Source organism: Bactrocera tryoni, chromosome 1, assembly GCF_016617805.1.
Source record: "Bactrocera tryoni isolate S06 chromosome 1, CSIRO_BtryS06_freeze2, whole genome shotgun sequence".
Taxonomy (NCBI): Eukaryota; Metazoa; Arthropoda; class Insecta; order Diptera; family Tephritidae; genus Bactrocera; species Bactrocera tryoni.
The window spans coordinates 25,456,515-25,476,520 of record NC_052499.1 but is presented as its reverse complement, the minus strand read 5'-3'; the positions used below and the strand labels follow the sequence as shown (position 1 = coordinate 25,476,520).

The 20,006-nt window shown below is 33.1% G+C and overlaps 9 protein-coding genes and 1 long non-coding RNA gene across 15 annotated transcripts in view; 6 read left to right on the top strand and 4 right to left on the bottom strand.

Moving 5' to 3' along the window:
* The window catches only part of LOC120766809 (dystrophin, isoforms A/C/F/G/H), a 776,746-nt gene that overhangs the window by 503,258 nt on the left and 253,482 nt on the right, over nt 1-20,006 (top strand). The window lies entirely within an intron of this gene.
* LOC120766827 (mitochondrial nicotinamide adenine dinucleotide transporter SLC25A51) lies at nt 31-1,863 on the top strand. The gene is made up of 4 exons (XM_040092539.1): nt 31-273; nt 331-1,077; nt 1,141-1,270; nt 1,337-1,863. The coding sequence occupies exons 2-4, from the start codon at nt 590-592 to the stop codon at nt 1,619-1,621; spliced, it is 903 nt and encodes a 300-aa protein (XP_039948473.1). The 5' UTR covers nt 31-273; nt 331-589; the 3' UTR covers nt 1,622-1,863.
* Nucleotides 1,901-5,223, top strand: LOC120766819 (probable cytochrome P450 313a4). The gene is made up of 8 exons (XM_040092529.1): nt 1,901-3,037; nt 3,107-3,310; nt 3,542-3,727; nt 3,830-3,899; nt 4,043-4,157; nt 4,227-4,391; nt 4,525-4,948; nt 5,017-5,223. The coding sequence occupies exons 1-8, from the start codon at nt 2,839-2,841 to the stop codon at nt 5,178-5,180; spliced, it is 1,527 nt and encodes a 508-aa protein (XP_039948463.1). The 5' UTR covers nt 1,901-2,838; the 3' UTR covers nt 5,181-5,223.
* Nucleotides 3,317-4,878, bottom strand: LOC120766836. 2 transcript variants are annotated; one of them, XR_005704623.1, is made up of 3 exons: nt 4,815-4,878; nt 4,678-4,741; nt 3,317-3,747 (listed from the first exon to the last, which is right to left on the bottom strand). It is a non-coding gene; the product is annotated as an uncharacterized LOC120766836 (long non-coding RNA). The 2 variants fall into 2 exon arrangements; XR_005704622.1 differs by having other exon boundaries at nt 4,805-4,867.
* On the top strand, nt 6,191-7,041 carry LOC120766835 (60S ribosomal protein L32). Its single transcript, XM_040092546.1, has 3 exons — nt 6,191-6,272; nt 6,500-6,599; nt 6,661-7,041. Exons 2-3 carry the CDS (start codon nt 6,507-6,509, stop codon nt 6,970-6,972), a joined length of 405 nt encoding a protein of 134 aa, XP_039948480.1. The 5' UTR covers nt 6,191-6,272; nt 6,500-6,506; the 3' UTR covers nt 6,973-7,041.
* On the bottom strand, nt 7,415-9,668 carry LOC120766820 (serendipity locus protein delta-like). The gene is made up of 2 exons (XM_040092530.1): nt 9,300-9,668; nt 7,415-8,771 (listed from the first exon to the last, which is right to left on the bottom strand). The coding sequence occupies exons 1-2, from the start codon at nt 9,445-9,447 to the stop codon at nt 7,471-7,473; spliced, it is 1,449 nt and encodes a 482-aa protein (XP_039948464.1). The 5' UTR covers nt 9,448-9,668; the 3' UTR covers nt 7,415-7,470.
* LOC120766823 (serendipity locus protein delta-like) lies at nt 10,078-11,646 on the top strand. The gene is made up of 2 exons (XM_040092535.1): nt 10,078-10,304; nt 10,419-11,646. The coding sequence occupies exon 2, from the start codon at nt 10,523-10,525 to the stop codon at nt 11,528-11,530; it is 1,008 nt and encodes a 335-aa protein (XP_039948469.1). The 5' UTR covers nt 10,078-10,304; nt 10,419-10,522; the 3' UTR covers nt 11,531-11,646.
* On the bottom strand, nt 11,890-13,442 carry LOC120766822 (serendipity locus protein beta-like). Its single transcript, XM_040092534.1, has one exon. The coding sequence runs from the start codon at nt 13,262-13,264 to the stop codon at nt 11,957-11,959; it is 1,308 nt and encodes a 435-aa protein (XP_039948468.1). The 5' UTR covers nt 13,265-13,442; the 3' UTR covers nt 11,890-11,956.
* On the top strand, nt 13,683-17,678 carry LOC120766821 (succinate--CoA ligase [ADP-forming] subunit beta, mitochondrial). Of its 2 annotated transcripts, XM_040092531.1 has the most exons (8): nt 13,683-13,890; nt 14,198-14,301; nt 14,980-15,132; nt 15,196-15,358; nt 15,417-15,681; nt 15,881-15,886; nt 16,255-16,679; nt 16,754-17,678. In XM_040092531.1, exons 1-8 carry the CDS (start codon nt 13,825-13,827, stop codon nt 16,925-16,927), a joined length of 1,356 nt encoding a protein of 451 aa, XP_039948465.1. In that variant the 5' UTR covers nt 13,683-13,824; the 3' UTR covers nt 16,928-17,678. The 2 variants fall into 2 exon arrangements, with proteins under 2 accessions (XP_039948465.1, XP_039948466.1); XM_040092532.1 differs by lacking the exon at nt 15,881-15,886 and having other exon boundaries at nt 16,754-16,927.
* LOC120766813 (beta-catenin-like protein 1) lies at nt 17,568-19,818 on the bottom strand. Its single transcript, XM_040092523.1, has 5 exons — nt 19,682-19,818; nt 19,071-19,623; nt 18,128-18,996; nt 17,867-18,062; nt 17,568-17,799 (listed from the first exon to the last, which is right to left on the bottom strand). Exons 1-5 carry the CDS (start codon nt 19,709-19,711, stop codon nt 17,711-17,713), a joined length of 1,737 nt encoding a protein of 578 aa, XP_039948457.1. The 5' UTR covers nt 19,712-19,818; the 3' UTR covers nt 17,568-17,710.

The window sequence follows — 20,006 nt, the reverse complement described above, 5'->3', positions numbered from 1 at the left end:
CAGCTGTTTACAGAATGACAGACTGATTATTCTAACTACGAAAAGAACGAGGAGTTTAAAAGTACGTGTAAAACCTTGATCCTGCTGGATATATTTTATGGTTAACAAGAGAGGTAGAGAGGCAACAATCTTCATACAGATTTGTTGCTTCTCCCATTTGTTATAATCAAAAGCTGGCTGTGTTACAAAATATGCTAAATGAAAAACGTGACGTATGTTTATGTGACAAAGTAAAGCATAAGGAGAGAAGTCACCAAAGGAATAGTTCTGACCGTAAGATAGCTTATTATCATGGTTATGTAATTTAATAGTTTTATCTTAATAATCTAGGGATATACGAGACATAACTCATTCGATCATGTATAGTGCATAGAAGTGTTAACTTATTCATTAAAGCAGTGTGTGTGAGCAAAAATAGAATTCAAAATCGAAAATGTTCATACAATCCTACAGCCAATAGTATCTCCAGCAGTTTAACTGTCATCAAATGTTGAATATAAGTTGACACCATAATCGACGAGTGCTACATATCAACCATAATACAAACTAAATATTTGGATAAAATTGTTATTTGCATGCAAAGTACATCATGAACAACGGATCAAAATTGCGGGATGTCAGTAGCGAGGCTTTAACAACAACCCCTCACATATACACCAAGTCGATATTAACCGCTTTCGACTGGAAAGAGTTTGCATGTGGGTGTGGGGCAGCCTTTATAAATATAGGCGTCACCTATCCAATATATAAAATGATTTTTCGCCAAATGCTCCATGGTGTGCCAATAACATCAGCTTTCGGTCAGTTGCGGCACGAAGGCTTAGGATTTCTCTATCGTGGTATATTCCCGCCAATGGCACAAAAAACAATATCTTTGTCAATTATGTTTGGTGTGTTTGATGGTTCACGCAGATATTTAATTGACAACTTTAATATTAACGCATACACGGTTAAAATAATAGCTGGTATTACATCAGGCACAGTTGAGGCTGTACTACTTCCTTTCGAAAGGATACAAACATTGTTGGCACATTCAAAATACCATGCATATTTCGCTAATACCCCGCGAGCGTTCAAGTAAGTTACAGAAACATGTTATCATTTTGCCATTAATTGTATATGTACTTAAACTCGTTTTAGTTATGTACTAGTACATCACGGATTTTTAGAGCTATATAGAGGTATTGTGCCAGTGCTGTGGCGAAATGGACCATCAAATGCCATGTTCTTTATGCTTCGGGAGGAAGTTTCATTATTTCTACCAGAGACTGTAAGAATTTGTAAAATATTTACACACTAGCTTATAATTAAATCATAATTGTTATTCTTTTTTCAGACGTCGAAAACAAGCAAAGCAGCGCAGGAATTTGTTGCGGGTGCAATTATCGGAGCGTCAATTAGCACACTTTTTTATCCGCTAAATGTTATAAAAGTTGCCATGCAAAGTGAGATGGGTCAAAAATCGGAAACAATGTGGACGATATGCAAACGAATCTATTTTGAGCGAGGAAATCGTATAAAATATTTTTACAGAGGATGTGGTTTTAACTCTTTTCGTTCCTTTATTAGTTGGGGAATTATGAACACCGCTTACGAAAACTTAAAGAAATGTATTTCATAAAAATGTTAATGGCGCTGAATTCATTTCGGCAACCGATTATAGCGCACATGGAATGTCCGTTTTGTGACAGTGTTGCAGAGGACTGAATCGAGCCGAACGATGCCTGATACATGGTACGTTCATGTACATTCAGGCGGTGCAGTATCGTACTGAAACCAAGCTAGAAATTTTGTTAGATTTTGTATATAGCAAATAAGAATTTGTGTTTTGAAATGTGTTACTAGCTAAATTTCTTTTGTAAATTTAAGTAAAATTAAATTTTATTTAAATACTTTTTTTTAAAAAACTGCCCTTAGAACTTCTCATTCTATATACATACATTGTAACATAGTTTACGTACATTAAAAATTTGAAGCTAGATGTTTAGTTCTATTAGTGAAATGGATATGTAAGTATAGGAGAATGTGTAGAGAGTAGTAAAAACCCCAAACTAAGGTTTCGTTTATTATAACTAAATACATTGCGCATTTAGTCATTCATTTAGCAAACTTTTAAGCAGTAAGAATGTGGTTTTGTAAAATACTATTATTAGCTTACATGCAACTAGTCCCTATTAAGTAAGCATACGTATTTATATAGTATTCATAATACATACTCACTTGCTATGAATATTTCAAGAGGTCAATGTATTGTAATTAATTATGACGTATAAAGTAATTCTCTTGTATGTCAATTGCAAATTCATGTTACGTTAAAAACGATTATAAATTTTTAATATGGAATAAAATTACATGTCTTTAGAAGCATTACTGCTGTTATTGCCATTATCAAATACATTTACATACATAAATGTTTCTGTTAATAATAAGTTCAAAGAGCGCGTTGACCGCCATTACTTGGGTGACAATAAATTTCATTCTACTTGCGTCTGCGTATGATATAAGAATGTTGGGACTACTTACGTCCGATTATTTTTGTATATTTCGTAATAGTGCTTTAAAATATCTAGTCATTTGCCCTTTGTATCAACATATACACACGTATGCATATTTACCTGTACATACACATTATATAGCACTGTTCTTACATACATACCTACATACATATGCTGTATTAAAAAATTACAAAAATAAATTAATGACAGTAAAACCATTAACTACTGCAAAATAGCCAGAAAATGTTGGTTTTACTTATGTATATGGGAACTCATATAAAACAATGTAGACTGTCTTATTAAAGTTAGTTTCATCGAAAATTTATACTAATTACATTCGAAAATGTCTCCAAGTACGGAAAATTATGATAATTGTTACTGTGTGCAATTGCGTTATACATTTGGAATCGTGTGTTTAATTTTAACTTCATATTTTTATATTTATGCTAAACGTAAACAATTCAAAAATATCACAACAAAGATACCAACAGTTTTTGGACTACCATTTATTGGAATAGCATATAAGTTGGTACCTATCAAAAGTGAGCTGATTTCAATACGTTAATTAAAAATATGCTAATCGGATCTTTTTACTTTGTGGAAATCAATAGGATTTTTGTACATAATTAGTTCATATTTCGAAGAATTCAATACATCAACATATTGCGCGTGGTTGGGTACGTATCCAGTAATTGTCACTATAGACCCAGATATCATCAAAACTGTTACATCATCAACGGAGTTTCTGAACAAAGCGGAAGTATTATATAATCCCATTAATAAGGCTATACCGAAGGGAATAATTTCAAGCGAAGGTAATATTAATTGCAACAATACTGTACTGTGAATTGTCAATATTTTATAATGGAATAATTTAATTTTATTAACTAATTGTTATTAGAATTGTATGCTGCTACAATAAAAAATACATCATCAAATTGAATAATATCATATGTTACTCACAATGTTTTTAATACCAACTTTCCACACACATATGGTACAAAAATTGATCTACTATTTAACACCATCAATGTCCCAAATTTCAGTTAGTACATGGAAACACAATCGCAAATTAATTAACGGCTATTTCAATCATAAGTTACTGATGAGCCTTTTTCCCCTTTTTAACCGAGGTGCGAATACTAGCGTTAAACGGTTAAGTAAACTTTCAAATGGTGGCGAACATAAGCTATTTGATCTCATTAAACGTGTCACTCTGGAGATATCCATAGGCAAGTATTAAATACTAAAACTAAAGAATAAATAAACTGTGAAGTTCCAAATGCAATTATATTAAAATTAAAATGACTTTCATATGATATTATCTTTTTTAGAAGCCACTATGGGCGTTGACATGAGAGAAGGTGCCAGTGAAAATTATGAGCTTATCGATTTATTTACTGTGTAAGTATTACCATACATTAACATATGGGTAAATTATTACATTAATATTTTATAATTTCTATTACTAATATTATCTATGTTGGGTTCAATCGAAATTAACGTTTTTTCTTGTTTTACTGTTACTGTAACACTATATGCAACAGCTTAATGGAGAGAATTGCCGAAGATGCTGCGTGTTCTACATTGGGGCTCGGTTTCTTAGCGCGCACACCCGATTATTACAAGTCGCGCCGTTCCTTGCGAAATTTTATGAATAAGGTTAAAAATATATACATAGTACTACATATATTCATTCTTACTGGAAAAGTTAATAATTATGTTCCTTAGTTAATAGAAGAGCGTACGAACAACAATAATATGCCTAAAGTTGAAGAATGGCAGTATGATGAAGAAACCATGAGCTCATTTTTAGATATTGCACTAAATTATTGCGATAATGGCAAATTTGAAAAGGAAGACGTTATCATAGAATCTATCAGCTTGATTGGTGCGGTGAGTGGAACAATTTTAAGCAAAACATTAATTTCAATACATAAAATTTGTAAAACCATACTACACTATCATGTTAAAATATAATGTTAATTAATTATTAATATACTTTTTTTTGAAATAAATTATTTTTTAGTCGTTTGAAACAGTTGCCACTGCAATTTATTCGGGCTTAGTAATGTTGTCTATGCATATGGATGTTCAAGAGAAACTTTTTCAAGAAATAAATTCGATATGGTCAGAAAATGACATACAAGTTACTTACGATCATCTGAAAGAAGTTCCTTACCTAGATATGGTTGTTGCGGAAACGCTACGACTTATGCCATCAATACCAATAGTCGGACGTCAAACTATACATCAAACGAAATTAACGTCAGATTTAATTTTGCCACCAAAAATGCAAGTGATAGTACCAATATTTACTTTACATCGTGCGAAAACTTGGTGGGGACCAAAAGCACACCTCTTCAATCCCGACAATTTTCTGCCCGAAAACATAGCCAAACGAAATCCATATGTCTATATGCCATTTTCAAAAGGCGCCCGAAACTGCATTGGTAAGATGAATTTCTGCATGTGAACTATTTGTTTACAATTACAAAGATTCACTTTAAATTTATTTCAGGCTGGCGTTATGCTGAGATCGCAGTAAGGATTTTGCTTATAGTGCTCGTCCAGAACTTCAAATTCTCCACAGAATTCAAATATGAAGATCTACATTTCGTCGACCACGTAAGCTTGTGGTATGACGTTGAACCAAATATAAGAGTTGAATTGAGAAAATTATGAAGCATCATGGAAATTTAAATTAAATTATTAAACTACTACGAAACCTCCCTTAATAAATATATGTAGATATTTTATATATAAAGATATATTTGTGTAAATATACATTTAAATACTGTTATTGTAGCCGAATTAAATAAAAAGTGTGACCAATCTATGTAAGATAACAATTTGCAAGTATTAATAATTATTTATTATTATAACTATTATTATTATTTGTGATTTTTTAAATATTGAATAAAAATTGAAATATATAATTCTCTATGTATGTGTGTTAAACAAAACAAGAAAAATATCCTTCACAAAAAAGGTTTCTATACAAGAACTTGATTTTGATCGGTCAGTTTGTTTTGCGATTTATTTGAACAATTTACTCGGAGATGGCAGCTTTGCTTTGGTCGAAAATCCATGTTAAATTTTATGTCAAATAAATAAGTTTTCAATACAAGGGTATGATTTTGATTGCTCAGTTTGTATGATAGCTATATGTTATAATACTCCGTTAACTGCGGTCGTGTGAAAAAGTTCAGATCGATATCTCGAATACAGACAGGCGGCCATGTTTAAATTGACTTTGAACGTCATGCTGATCCTTCGCATAAATATATTTTATACGGTTTCCGACTTTTGTTCTTGTTGTTGTAGCGTCAGAAAACATCAAGTAATAACACTCAAGTAATTTCGAGGCAAGGTGCCGAGTAGACAGTACTTGGCCGGATAAAAATTCTGATCCGTTCCGTTTTCTTAGACCCGACTGTATTCGACGTTTACTTCTGAGTGCTACAAACTTGGTGTCATAAGGATTTTCAGCTCGAGGTTTTCCGATTTTTAGATCCTTTTACATTATCAACAACAACAAAAAATAAATTATAAGTAAATTCCGCATTATTTCTCAATTTTTATTATCATGGTTTACAAAACATTGTTTAATTTTTTCAGGGACTATTTAAATTCAAGTTAATATAAAAACCGGAAATATGTTTTATAGTAGACTTGTGCACACTATTGAATGACACAAAGTGTCAAATTACGATTTACTCAATAGCGGCCAACTTCAAGTTTCTTTCTTTTTGACGTGCTCTTTCAGAAAAATCGGTGTGTAGTTTCTAAAATAATCAGAAAATATTTATAACATCATTAATTTTTATAATATTCTGTGTCTTTTAATAAGAGTTTATATTAAGAATAATGTACTTTGTGCTGAAATCTATCATCATTTTGGATGACTTTTATGCTATTGGAAAAATTTTGTTGACAATTAAAAGTTGGTTTTGATTTAGTGAAAAATGCTAATTAGAGCAATTTATATCTTATATTCATAGCGTAAAGATGACTATCCGCCCCGCATACAGGCCAAAAATTGTTAAGAAGCGCACCAAGCACTTCATCCGCCATCAATCGGATCGCTATGCCAAGCTTTCGGTGAGATTGATAAAATAATATGTTTTTCAATTTAATACAACTTTTTTTTCTATTTTTGCAGCACAAATGGCGTAAACCAAAAGGTATTGACAACAGAGTACGTCGCCGTTTCAAGGGTCAGTACCTGATGCCTAACATTGGTTATGGCTCCAACAAACGCACTCGTCATATGCTGCCCACTGGCTTCAAGAAGTTCTTGGTTCACAATGTCCGTGAACTAGAGGTGTTGTTGATGCAAAATCGTGAATATTGCGGAGAAATCGCCCACGGCGTATCTTCCAAAAAGCGGAAGGAAATTGTTGAGCGCGCCAAGCAGCTGTCGATTCGTCTCACCAATCCCAACAGCCGCTTGCGATCACAGGAGAACGAATAAACTTAAGTTTTTCGCTGTTCATTTTTATTTTCGCCAACAACTTAAATATAAAATCTGAAAATTAAGTAACTGAACCGAGTATTCATCTTAGAACAATGCATGCAGTCAGTGAATGCAAAACAGTTCCAACATTTACTAATTGAATTGGTGATTCAAGTGACAATTCAAAACAGTTGGCAAAAAAATTTTGAAGATTACAAAGAATGTACAAAAAAGGCCGCATTTAATACATTTGGTAAAGTGAAAACTGCTCGCGAAATTTAATTGAATTTCTAATCTCCCAATCACAACCGAAAAGTTTAATTCCGGACCACATGCATTCATTTTGAATTAAGAACTGACTGCGAAATTTTTCAATAACAAAATATAGAGAAAATTGCATGGTCTCGACATATTGATACTGCACCACATCATCAAGTTATTACTTCATGGTTGTTTTAGAAATAAAATTCCTTAACATTTATTAAAATTTCTTTATAAAAAAAATAAGCATGTAATTTACTGGTTGTTATCATCACCTAAAATAACGTCATGATCGCTTTCCAAATGTTTCTCCAGATTTTCTTTATTATCAAATGATCGACTGCAAATTACACAGCTAAACTCTTTCTGTGGAGATGTGTCAAATTTCGATATTAGCGTAGATACAGCTTCCTTTGTTTCGTTAAGTTCCTGCTCGTCTAATAGTTGTGCCACTTTTGAGCGACTAGAAGGAAGTTCTATATTATGCGATTTCATATGCATTTTTAGCGTATAACGTTCAGTAAAGGACTTTGAGCAGTGCGTGCAATGATGTCTCGGCCTATTTTCTTGGTGAATAAGCATGTGGTGATTATAAGTTTTTCTTGACCTAAATGACTGGTTACATATACTGCATATAAGCGGGTTTTCTTCGGCTTCATGACGCATACGGTGATTGTAAAGCATATTATCCAAAGAAAACCGTTCCCCACATTTTTCGCATTGATATTCTTTTTTGTCCCAGTGTTTACGCATGTGGCGTAATGTATTTACTGGTCTAGTGAAACGTTTATCGCAGTACCGACACTCGAACTCTGTCTTGCCTTCATGCAGATTCATATGTAATTCTAAATATTCTTGATCTCTACGAACTACTCCACAGATAGGGCAAATAAATTGTTTTATGTCATGCGCTGAGCTTATGTGCCTTTGAAGTTCAGATTTCGTTTTAAAAATTAATCCACAAACAACACATTCCTGGCTCTTTTCTCCAAACATTTTATCGGCGTTCCATTCGTCTTCATCATCATTAAACTCTTTGTCACTGTGCATGCTTTCGTCATCTAGGATCGTGCTTTCAACACTTTCCTCATTTCCAACTATTTCTATGAACTCTTCTTTGGGCTCCAAATCCGGCTCAAAGGCGTCTTCTATCTGACCATCGTCTTCAACGATCATTGCTTCGGCAATAGACTCATCATAATCGATTTGTTCTAACTTCAGTTCGCCAGACAAAACCGATCGTAATTTCTCAGTTAAACGTTTTTGAAATGAAAGCAGATTAACCATTAAATTATCATATTCGGCTAATTCATCACAACATTCCAAGCAAATACTTGCGACCCCTTGAAACACCAGATTTGTTTTTACACAATGGGCCAGATGTTGTAATACGACCTGTACTGGTTTTCCTGATGCCGGCACTTTGCATGTTTCAATATTTTGGAATGTTTGATTCGGTGGTTTGTCTGATTTACCACACAAAAAGCAATACTCGCTGGTTAATTCTCGAATGGTACTTGCAGTGTCAGTATAATCGAGCTCAGCCTTGGGTTTTGCTGGAAATATAAGATTTCAGTTTGTGGTTATTGCTTATATTTAATTTTTATGCAAAAATTTATTACGGGCTATCTACAAAAATCTTTAGAATTGCATTAAATATTTTCTGTTTGTTCAGATACTGCATGTTTTATTATAAAATGAAAGAAACCGCTCAATTCATGTAAACAACATGGAATTGGGTAAGGCTCATTGTAATTTATTAAAATGTTTCGCAAAATGGCAGACTGCCTTAAGCTAATAGAATACAATGTTTACAGTGCAATTTGAAATAGAATAGTTGATTGGTTCTTATTTGAATTGACCGGTTAAAATTATTATTATAATTTCATAGAAGTCGATTTCGACCTTTATCGATTTGGGTAAAGGCGACACATTAACTAACCACTGAAAAGTGGGGTTAGGGATGGTTAGTCGATATCCGATTTATAAGCTATATCTCCGCTTTATTTTCAATTTTAAGATCGACTACTTATTTAAGTGATGGGCAAATACCACAAATAACTAACTAAAGTCAGTAACTTTACCTGTGTCTATTCCGTGCATCGCTCTTAGATGAAATGAAAGTGTTGTCGTACTTTTGTTGTATTTTAACAATTTATTGCACTCTTTGCACTTCACTCTTCTGCCTTCGTCAACTTTGACAAAATGCCGCCAAACTGCACTCACTCGCATTCTAACAATTTAGAAGTCAGTTAAATTTGTTTTTTCGTAGTCTTTACAAGCTAAATTTACGAAATATTGCATACTAAGTAAATAACTAAATGGTCGACCATCGCTGGCTATAAGGGAACGAATGGAATTAATGAAACAAAGGATGGTATATCAGTGATAGAATAATGTCGGAAAATCACATCGCTTATATTTGCGTAGACTGTTTAGTGGTAATGGGCAGTATTTGCCATCGTTGATGTGGTACAAATTAATTTTTCATCATAACTTATTGGATATTTTTTAATCAAATAGACAATTAAGAACTGTTAAGTAAAAATTGTATAATGTTCAATGCATAAGAAAAACTGTTCAAACAAATAAAAGTGGCACCGGCAAATTACTGTCAAAAAATGCATCAAGTCCATAGATTTTGTACGGTACGTGGCGGCAACACTGAGGGTTCAAACCAAATTCAAATCAAATCAAATTTTGACATCTTGTTAAGAAATAATTTCTGTAAGTTTTCTTACAAATTTATTGATATTCGATGTTTAATGCTTGTAAAAATGATTGAAAGTATTATTAATATCGTAATTCGTTTTGCATTTTATTTACTTTGTACAAATTTAGGATTTAAAAGTGGCAACATCCTTAAGGCATATTCTCTACCACTGTTCGATAAATGAGTTTTATGCTCTATATCGATAAGAGCGACGTTTGATAAACTCATTTGTTAACTTTTAGCACAACACTTATGCTTTCGCTTTTATAAAAAATACGTTTTAATAAATTTGACATTTATTCAACTTATAAACAACAAATATATACAAACACTGTTGGATGTGCTGAACTCGTTAGCGTCTGGAAAAACAACTTAAGTATGCGTTGCCTTCTTTGCAGAGTGTTCCTAAATGAATGCGATGAAATTGAAGACATAAATAAAAAATCTCATTTTTCTAAAAAGTCTCTCCGTTCAATTGTTGAATATTTAGCAAAAATATCTAAACCGCCTCTTGTTCTAACATGGACTAATCAATTCAATGAATGCTATATTTGTAAAACTTGCTACTATGATCTTTTATTATACGACGAGCATATGGTCAAATTGTTGGAAATACAAAAACGTATTATTTCATTTTTGCGGAATCCAGAGCTCAGCGACGAGCTTATAGCAACACAAGCGTTGGGTGAATGCATAGAAGAAGGTAATATAAAAATAGAAGAAATCGATATAAGTATTCAAAGCACAACCGGAGAGAGTTTCACTGGGGACGAAAATAAGGCTGATAAGGTATTTATAGACACAGAAGAAAAACCCGAGTCTATTATTGATGATGGCGAAGATTTCAGAGATATAGAAGAACTGGTATTGGATACAATTAAAGACCCTCCCGTTAGTGTTCGCAAGTACAGCATTCCATCTAAATGTGAAATATGTAATACAGTTTACAAAAGTAAAACCCTTCTGAATAGACATATAAACGTTGCACATAAACCATCTAAACAAATTTGGAAATGTGAAGTTTGCGGCATTATTGCAAAAGATGCAGAATATTTGGAATTACATAAAAATATCCACGAAGGAAGGTCTGATTTGGAATGCCGTTTCTGCAACAAACGTTATTCTCGCAAAATCAATGTTATTCGACATATGCACAAACATTGGGACAAAAAAAGTTTTCAGTGTGAAAGATGTGGACTAAGGTTCTCCGAGTTACCACTTTACTATAATCACAAATTGCAGCATGATGCTGAAGATGACCCGCTGATTTGTGCAGAATGTAACCAATCCTTCAAAACGCGACGTACTTATAGAAACCATTTATGGGTACATCGTGATGATCGCCCACGTTATAGCTGTGAAATTTGCGGGAAGACGTTTGTTGAAAAATATACACTTAAAGTTCATCTCAAATGTCATACTGATAAAGATGGAGAACGCAAAGGGGGAAGAAGTAAAATTAAAACTTCGGTGCACCAGGAAGAAGAAACAATCGAATGTGTTATATGTTCTGATCAATTTTCTTCCAGGGATATATGCAATCAGCACATGAAAGAACAACACGATGTAATTCTAACATCTGAAGACAAGCTTATTATTTGAAATAAATAAAAATTTAGTCATTTTAGATATCTGTATATCTTTTTATTTGGACTTCGGAAACACAATACAGGCAAATATATAATTAAAGCAAACGTGGATAAAAACGAAATATTTTTTAACATAGTTCTAGTTACTAACTCTGAATAACATAATTGGTGTTTTCTTTAAATTATATGAGACATAGTACTGTGATTTCGATTGTACATCCATATCAAATGATTTGGTTCTTTAAAAATGGCCTTTTGCGTATTATGAGGCTTTCTGGTAATATTTTAACGGAATAAAAAAACAAAAAACAGTTACTAGTGATGAACCATACACACATATATACATATGTACATAAATTATTACCTAAGTTAAATATAAATCAATGAAATACTAATCTAAATATAAAAAAATTACTGATTAAGCCATTGTTATATTTTTTTAAAATGTACTCGTGTGAACATATTTGAGATGATAGTCTAAATTTGCTTGGGCACTAAACATTTGGCCGCATATATGACAAGCTTTCTTTGACTCGTCATCGACCACATCAAATTCAGAAAAATTATTGATCGTTAAGGATTTAAGTATAACGTCGTGTTCTTTCTCCATATGTTTATTTAGATGATCCTTAGCTGTAAATATTTGATCACAAATTACACAATTGAATTTTATATCCTGGGTTTGTGCTCGTTCGTTATCTGGTGGGATATCTTGTTGCTGCTCCTTTCCTTGTGCGACGTCGCTGGAATTCATTGCTTCAGGATGCGTTCGTTTGTGAACTTTAAGAGTATATTTTTCTGTAAATGTTTTAGTGCAATATTCACATTTATAACGAGGCCGGTCCGCCCGATGTGTTATCATATGATGACGGTACGTGCGCTTAGTTTTAAAAACTTGTGAACAAACCTCACACTGAAGTGGTTGTTCTTCAGCTTCGTGTTGTAGTTTATGATTGTATAACACGGTTGTTTGTGAAAAGCAGAGGCCACACTTATCACATTGATACTTTTTGGAATTGAAATGTACTTCCATGTGACGAATTGTGCTAATTTTTGTTGAAAATTCTTTGTCACAAAAACGACATTGGTTCTCATTTCGTCCATCATGCGTGTTCATATGTAGCAATACGTAGTCTTCATTACGATGACTGTAATTACACAATTCACAGCTAAATTTTTTATGTGCATTTGTTATATGTTTTTTTAACCCTGATTTTGTTTGAAATCTCATGGCGCAAAAATCACACTTAGTACCAGTCGCACGATTTCTTTTATTTAATCCACAAGGACTTGTTGAACGAATCTCCGATTTTTCTCCAATAGCATCATCTATGGTTTGCGCAATTTCAGTATCCGAAATTTGAGCATCATCAAAGAAATGGTCGTTGGTCAATTCATCTAGTGCGCTCATATCCGATTCAAATTCGTTATCAAAATCAGAATCAACTCCCAAAACTGCTTTTTCTATTAAATCAAGAAGGGCACGTTGCTTCTTTAAAGCTTTCATAAGATAAGTGTCATATTCCACCACATCAAAATGGCATGTTGCACATACCGATTCGCCATAGCCAATATATAGCTCAGAATTCGCGTGGCGTGCCAAGTAAGATAATACATCCCTAAAGGATTTCTTTGATGCGGGACATGTACTGCTATCGACGAGTCTCTGATTTTGCGTAGATAAGATTTTCCTCCGACATAAAAAACACCTTTTTTGACAACTTTCTGTATTTACAGCGTTCATCATTATTTACTTTTGTTAGTGAGAAGCTCCAATAAGTACAAATTTCTATAATATGAAATATGTATAGAGAATTTTAAAATAGGAGCTGTAAGAATATCAACAATCTTTGTGGTGTTGGTTATTGATGAGGGTTTGTTTATTTATTATTGCATAATCGACTAAAACTTATCGATAGTCGTAGAAATGTGTAATCATTACAATCCAATTGTTAAATGTTTATTTACGTATTTATCACACGAAATTACAATTCTAGGTGCCGGCAAAACTATTCTTTGTAATAAACAGCGATTGTAGTTTGCAAACTCCAATACTGGTTGTTTATACTTATCTATGTGTACAAATGCCTTAAGTTTCGATTCATTGGAACAGTTTTGACTTGGCAGCACTTTGAATTTGACATTGTATAGGATTCTTCTACAGTCGAGTCACTCGTTTTTCTCACATATTTGCTGTAGACAATTTTTGGTGGTTGGAATAATATAGATTTTTTCATATATTTTCCGCATATTTTACAACCGCTATATAATATATTAATTTTTTAATTACAACCGCACTAGTTAAATATGGCTGCTTTATTGTCTCGGACGGGTATTTTGAATGAAATCGTAAACCCAAAGGTTGGGCAAAAGGTATGGTGGATTTTTTGGCAAATTTTTTACATAATTGATGAGATTCGGCTGTATGTTGTTGGGTTGAAGGTGAAGATAGGAGACTTCACTAGCAAGGTCTAAAACGTTTGATCAACTGTTGACTATCAAATTCTCAGCTGACTTTCTTTTTAGGGTTCATTATCAGTGACGTAATTAATTAAAGTTTTTGTAATTATTGTATTCTTTAATTAGTTTTAAATTTGTAAATGTAAACAAATATACACAAACATATACATACCTCCTAACCGATTTTTCTTTTGCAATTTAATTTGTTTTTTTTTTTCAGATTCTTGCGCTTGCCACCAGTGGAAGTCTGCAGAAAAGGAACCTTAATGTTCAAGAACATGTTTCATACACTTTACTTAATGAAGCCGGTATCCCAACTCCAAAGTAAGTCAATACATATTTAAAATAACCTGATTAATCAATTATTTAACGAATATTGTGTGCTTAACATACATTTATTGAAGTTGTATACATATTATTTGAGCATTGGTTATTTTTATTTGACTTAGAATCGTTAACCCAAAACATGATTTTTCCGGATATTCTACAAGTTTGAAATTTTCGCTAAGGGTGTTAGTGTTTCCTCTGTAATAACCCAAAAACAATAATGCTAACAGAAAAGCATATATTGAACTTATACAATTACGCAATTTTAATTAGTTGCTTATCAACAACATTAGTAAAGTTGTGATGCTAAATGAGCAAATTAAGCAGACTTTGTACCTAGCTTGAGATTTGCTGTTTGGCATACATACATAGTAATTTCAGGGCGATGGTTAAATTAATAAAAAAATATGTGTGTTTGTTTACTGCTCAATAAATTAGGTCTAATATTTTCTAGTGGATGAATTAAATTATTTAACATAATAAACATTAAAATACTCAGAGTAGATTTTTTCTATTTAATATTTAATCGGAAATCTTGTTTACAATATTTAAGTTGTATACGAGTACGTCATATTACGTGTACGTATGTTATCTTTATGGTTGAATATGTCACGATGAGTTAGAATACACTCTATTAGTGCTGATAACTTGTGTACATTGTGAATCATTTTTCAGGTTTGGCGTAGCGAAGTCTGGTCAAGAAGCCAAAGAAATTGCCCAAAAACTCGATACGAATAATCTTGTGTTGAAAGCGCAAGTTTTAGCTGGTGGACGTGGAAAAGGTCATTTTAAGAATGGCTTAAAGGGTGGTGTACGCGTTGTAAATACGTAAGAACTGATTTAATAAAGTTTAAATTCACTATTATTTAACAATACTTAATTCAATCGTAGACCTACCGAAGCTCAAGAAATTGGCAGCAAGATGGTAAATCAACTTTTAGTAACCAAGCAAACTGGCGCTGCTGGCCGCATATGTAATTCTGTTATGGTTGCGGAGCGAAAATTCCCACGCCGCGAATTCTATTTTGCCGTTATGATGGAGCGAGCCTTTAATGTTTGTATATAAACATATTACCCTTTAAAATTATTAATTTGAAAACTACTCAAAAAAGGGTCCAGTTATCATTGCTTCGTCTCAAGGTGGTGTTAATATTGAGGAAGTAGCTGCCGAAAACCCTGATGCTATTGTTTATGAACCAATTGATATTAAGGTTGGACTGACACCTGATCAAGCAGCTAAAGTGGTGAATTCTGTTGGTTTGGGCGAATTCCAAGAGGAAACCGTAAAAATGCTAATGAACATGTATCAGCTGTTCGTAAAGAAGGACGCTTTACTCATTGAAATTAATCCATATGCAGAGGATGCTCTCGAAGGCTGTAAGTATTTTGCAAAATCATAGAAACTTCATTAAACTATTTAACATAATTTTATCTAATTTAATCATTATTAACCAAATTACCCATGACTTCATCAATCAATTACGAAACGTAAATCGATGGAATTAATGTCAACACATTAAAAAATATATATTTATCTCTTTTTATCAAACATTTTTTAATGCCACAATAACTGCAGGTTCCTGTAAGTAATATGCCTCTTAAATTAGTAATCACAAATAATTTTGTAATTCAGTTACACTAAATAGCTTTTTGCAATCGACAGTTTTTAATAATTCTAAAATAGCCAGTTAAATAATTTGTTTTTAAATTATGTCATTTATATAAATTGACATTTTCAAAACTGAACATTATCGAGTATTATAAATATTTAAACACAAATTATTGTTATTGATTTATTAAAAGTATCTAAATACCACATACCGGTGCACAAAAGTTCATTAGTAGACCCTAAAATGTAGAAATTCGTATAAATTTGTCACATTCCATTTCTAATATATAATTATCGAAATACAAATTTTTAATATAAATAAATATTTTATCTTAACTTAGTCTTCGCATTGGATGCTAAATTCCGTTTTGATGATAATGCAGAATTTCGTCAGAAGGAATTGTTTGCATTGCGTGACTGGACTCAAGAAGACCCCAAAGAAGTGGAGGCAGCTAAATTCGATCTGAACTACATTGCTTTAGACGGCACTATCGGCTGCATGGTGAACGGCGCTGGTTTAGCCATGGCCACCATGGATATTATTAAACTCTACGGCGGAGATCCAGCTAATTTCCTTGATGTCGGTGGCGGCGCAACCGCACAAGCTGTGAAGGAAGCCTTCAAGATTATTACTGCCGACCCGAAAGTTCACTGTATTCTAGTAAACATTTTCGGTGGTATTATGCGTTGTGATGTTATCGCCGAGGGCATTATTGCAGCTGCCAAAGATTTGAACATGAAAATGCCTATTGTAGTTAGACTGCAGGTAAATACGGATGATTGATTTCTTTGGAAAAAATTATGTTGGTACAAATAATTATTATTGTGTATTTGTTTAAGGGCACAAATGTGAACGAGGCACGAGAATTGATTCGTCAATCCGGTTTGAGGATTATTCCCCGTCACGATTTGGACGAAGCTGCCAATTTATCTGTGCATTTGGCTCAAATTGTCCATTTAGCGCGAGAAATGAACATGGATGTTAGCTTCGAGATCCCAGACAGTGTGAAGTAGATATTCCAGATTCTCGAATTAAAAGTAGTTCAACATTAGCAACACATACACGTCGAAAACAAAACAACATAATTATATACGAAGTATAAAAAACACCAGACGATCTGAAATTAAGATTGGCCTTTTAGGATTTGCAAAAATTGTTAAATGATTTTAAGTAAAAGGTTGCAAATATTTTAAATGTACAATATTTGTTATTAAAGTTGAAATTTTACCTAATTGTGGCGCAATTTTTGCAAATTATTATGTTAACCGCTTTTCTTATAATTTCTTTTATCTTTTATTCTCATTCGTGCGTAGTTGTAGTGGCCACTAAGCAACTTCTAGTATATTTGTGTTAAAATCTCTATTTTATATTATTATTTTTTATTTCTTCTAATTTTAAAATAATTTATTGTAACTACACATAGATAAAAGCACATTGTTGAACAATTAAATTGTATGAAAAACAGCTGTTTTAAACAGAAATCTTTACACTATTTTTTTCACCAAAAATTAACCTGTTAATAGAATCAAACTAATTATATATTCCAATTCAAAATTAGCAAAAAGCCTGGCCCAAAAAGTGGTAGTGATGGAGGTGGCAGTCCCATTTGCAAACCCAAGAAAAAAGTCACTTGTGACAAAAAACCGAAATGAATTAAGTAATTTCTACGGAATATTCGTTTATTTTTTCAAAATTTTATGTATTCGTTTGCACATTGTACGAAAAGCAATTTATTAAACAAGTTTTCGGCTCCATAAAAACGAACATGCTTTAGTTATTTGTTTCATTAATATATTTTAGAACCTATCAATTAACGAAACGATATGTGATTGCTCTTGTTCCTTCCAATCGGCATCACCGTCGTCGCCCAAATTCCCGGCGTATTCTATAATTAATAGTTTATTTTGTTTTTTATTTAATGTTATGTTGAGTATGAAATAATAAGTACAAACCTCGCATGACATTCCTGATAGTTTTCATTGATGAACCGCGTAAATTCAAAATTTGTACAACTCGTTGCTTTACCGTATCCGCAGTAGCTGATACTTCTAAAATAATATAGTCTATACGCTGCAACGTGAAAAGTCCGCCTGTCAATCGCTTGATGTAGTTATTTTCTGCCTCCTCGTCTTCATCGATTTCTGTATTCTAAATAATAAAAAAATGTACACGTTTAAATTAGGAATCTAGAATAATTAGCATAATCTAGCTACCTTTTCTTGTTGATCTATATCCCGGTCTACGGTTTCTACTTTTTCCAAGTATTTCAAATGCAACTCTAGCAACCGATCTACTTTTTCGTGGTCATTCTCGGTGAATTTCGATAACAGTCTTTGTCGTTGCGCTCCTCTACAATTTCTCAGCATCGAAGCTATCACTGAACAAACATGCTCCTCGTGTTCATCGGATGATAATAGGTGTTTCTTAGTGCGTTTCGGTGTCTTCATGAACAATGGGAAAATTGTACGAAGTCCAAGTATGTCAACGAATTTATTACAATTTTCACGACCATCTGGTCCAGACATGGCATGATCAAGCACTTTCAGCGAACCATTTCGTGACATCTTTTTCTCTCGCAACATTAAATTCATAAGCTGCAAGCCTTCGCCTTTCAAAAAACGATCCCTGTTTTCTTTCGCCATCAACGCTGAACAAAGGCAATTGAATAGATTTTCCATGTATTCCTGTTCCTCCGTAGAGGATGGATCATGTCGCTTATAAATAGCTAGCTGTTGCAGTAATACATCAATGCCATCAATAGTGCCAAGCATTAGACGATTATCATTGTTTGTTTGTATTAGTATGGAAAGTATTTCACTACAATATAGTTTATTGGGATCAAAAGGTGACTTTTGTTTGAGCCTTTTAAGTAGCCAAGCAAGTAGGCCTTGCTCAGCTGCTTCTCTAACAATGTCACTGTGCATTTCTGTTAAATTTTCTACGATGGCCAAAGAGTTATGAACTCCATCTGATTCTTCTTTCACTTCTTCGTTGAGACGTTCTAAATTTTGTACTAAAAGTGCACAGACTTGTTGTTTACGTAAAGCTTCAATCAAAATTTCTGCTCCCTCACTACTCTCCCCTGTAATATTTTAATCATGCAATTAAATTAAAAGTAATTAATTTTCAATCGTTTAAATGTACAGACTTCCTTACCTAATATATCTACATCGGTGACTTCTTGCAAGAGATCTACAATTGCAACAGCTATGTCTGTATTTGGATGTGCTAGTAATTCCAAGATACTGGGTATGCCATGCAATTCCACCAATACTGGGTAAAGATCTGGCACTGTTGCAACGCCTTTCAACTCTTGTATTACTGAATGCAGATCAACTTCAGATTCCATAAACTTTTCTGGGTTATCAGGATATTTGATTCTCATTTCCTGGTTTTTTAAATTACGTTTTTCAAAAACCAGTAGCAATTTCTTAAGTCCAACTTCATCAAGTACGTCACCTTCCGCATCTTCGTTTTCTACATAATTCAATATATTAATTCGCTCTTCTTCGGTCAGCTCAGGACCGAAAAAGGAATCTAATGATGGAACGTCAGGCTTCACGAAATCTGCTGACTCCTTGGCTTGCTCAATGCGGCGCAGTCGTTTTGATTTTTCATCCCGTTTAACATCTCGTGTAGATCTATCCTCCGAGGGATTCAATAAGTAATCATCATCTTCATCATGAGGACGTTTTGGAGTCTGCTCTGGCTGTAGGGTTATTGCGGTGGTAAAATCATTATTGTTTTCAAATTACTGTGTTTCTTACCTTGAAAGACAGTAGTTCACCGACATCCATATTTAATTGATATTAGTGATATTTTTATAATTAAGAATGTTAAAAACTCCCTTCAAGAATGTTTACAATATTTTTTATTTTGACAATTAATGCGGCATGAGAACAAAGATGTTGCCACTTTAATTTAAAACTAAAAGGTTACCAGGCTTATATTTTTCATGTGACACTTAACTGGCGAGATGTCGACAATGCAGTGTTAATGCAAAAATTCTTAAAAAAAATATATACGCATATGTATAATTAATTAATTTGAATGAATATAATCTTTCACAACTTTATAACAAAAAGTCAATAT

Coding starts and splice junctions, on each gene's coding strand:
- LOC120766827 (XM_040092539.1), top strand. CDS start 590: ATGAACAACGGATCAAAATTGCGGGATGTCAGTAGCGAGGCTTTAACA. Junction 1,078..1,140: donor AATACCCCGCGAGCGTTCAA/GTAAGTTACAGA, acceptor AACTCGTTTTAG/TTATGTACTAGTACATCACG. Junction 1,271..1,336: donor CATTATTTCTACCAGAGACT/GTAAGAATTTGT, acceptor TTCTTTTTTCAG/ACGTCGAAAACAAGCAAAGC.
- LOC120766819 (XM_040092529.1), top strand. CDS start 2,839: ATGTCTCCAAGTACGGAAAATTATGATAATTGTTACTGTGTGCAATTG. Junction 3,900..4,042: donor CTTATCGATTTATTTACTGT/GTAAGTATTACC, acceptor TATATGCAACAG/CTTAATGGAGAGAATTGCCG. Junction 4,949..5,016: donor AGGCGCCCGAAACTGCATTG/GTAAGATGAATT, acceptor AATTTATTTCAG/GCTGGCGTTATGCTGAGATC.
- LOC120766835 (XM_040092546.1), top strand. CDS start 6,507: ATGACTATCCGCCCCGCATACAGGCCAAAAATTGTTAAGAAGCGCACC. Junction 6,600..6,660: donor ATCGCTATGCCAAGCTTTCG/GTGAGATTGATA, acceptor CTATTTTTGCAG/CACAAATGGCGTAAACCAAA.
- LOC120766820 (XM_040092530.1), bottom strand. CDS start 9,447: ATGCGAGTGAGTGCAGTTTGGCGGCATTTTGTCAAAGTTGACGAAGGC. Junction 8,772..9,299: donor GATGCACGGAATAGACACAG/GTAAAGTTACTG, acceptor TTATATTTCCAG/CAAAACCCAAGGCTGAGCTC.
- LOC120766823 (XM_040092535.1), top strand. CDS start 10,523: ATGGTCAAATTGTTGGAAATACAAAAACGTATTATTTCATTTTTGCGG.
- LOC120766822 (XM_040092534.1), bottom strand. CDS start 13,264: ATGATGAACGCTGTAAATACAGAAAGTTGTCAAAAAAGGTGTTTTTTA.
- LOC120766821 (XM_040092531.1), top strand. CDS start 13,825: ATGGCTGCTTTATTGTCTCGGACGGGTATTTTGAATGAAATCGTAAAC. Junction 15,133..15,195: donor GGTGTACGCGTTGTAAATAC/GTAAGAACTGAT, acceptor ATTCAATCGTAG/ACCTACCGAAGCTCAAGAAA. Junction 16,680..16,753: donor CTATTGTAGTTAGACTGCAG/GTAAATACGGAT, acceptor TATTTGTTTAAG/GGCACAAATGTGAACGAGGC.
- LOC120766813 (XM_040092523.1), bottom strand. CDS start 19,711: ATGGATGTCGGTGAACTACTGTCTTTCAAG. Junction 18,063..18,127: donor ATATAGATCAACAAGAAAAG/GTAGCTAGATTA, acceptor TTTATTATTTAG/AATACAGAAATCGATGAAGA. Junction 17,800..17,866: donor TATCAGGAATGTCATGCGAG/GTTTGTACTTAT, acceptor TATTAATTATAG/AATACGCCGGGAATTTGGGC.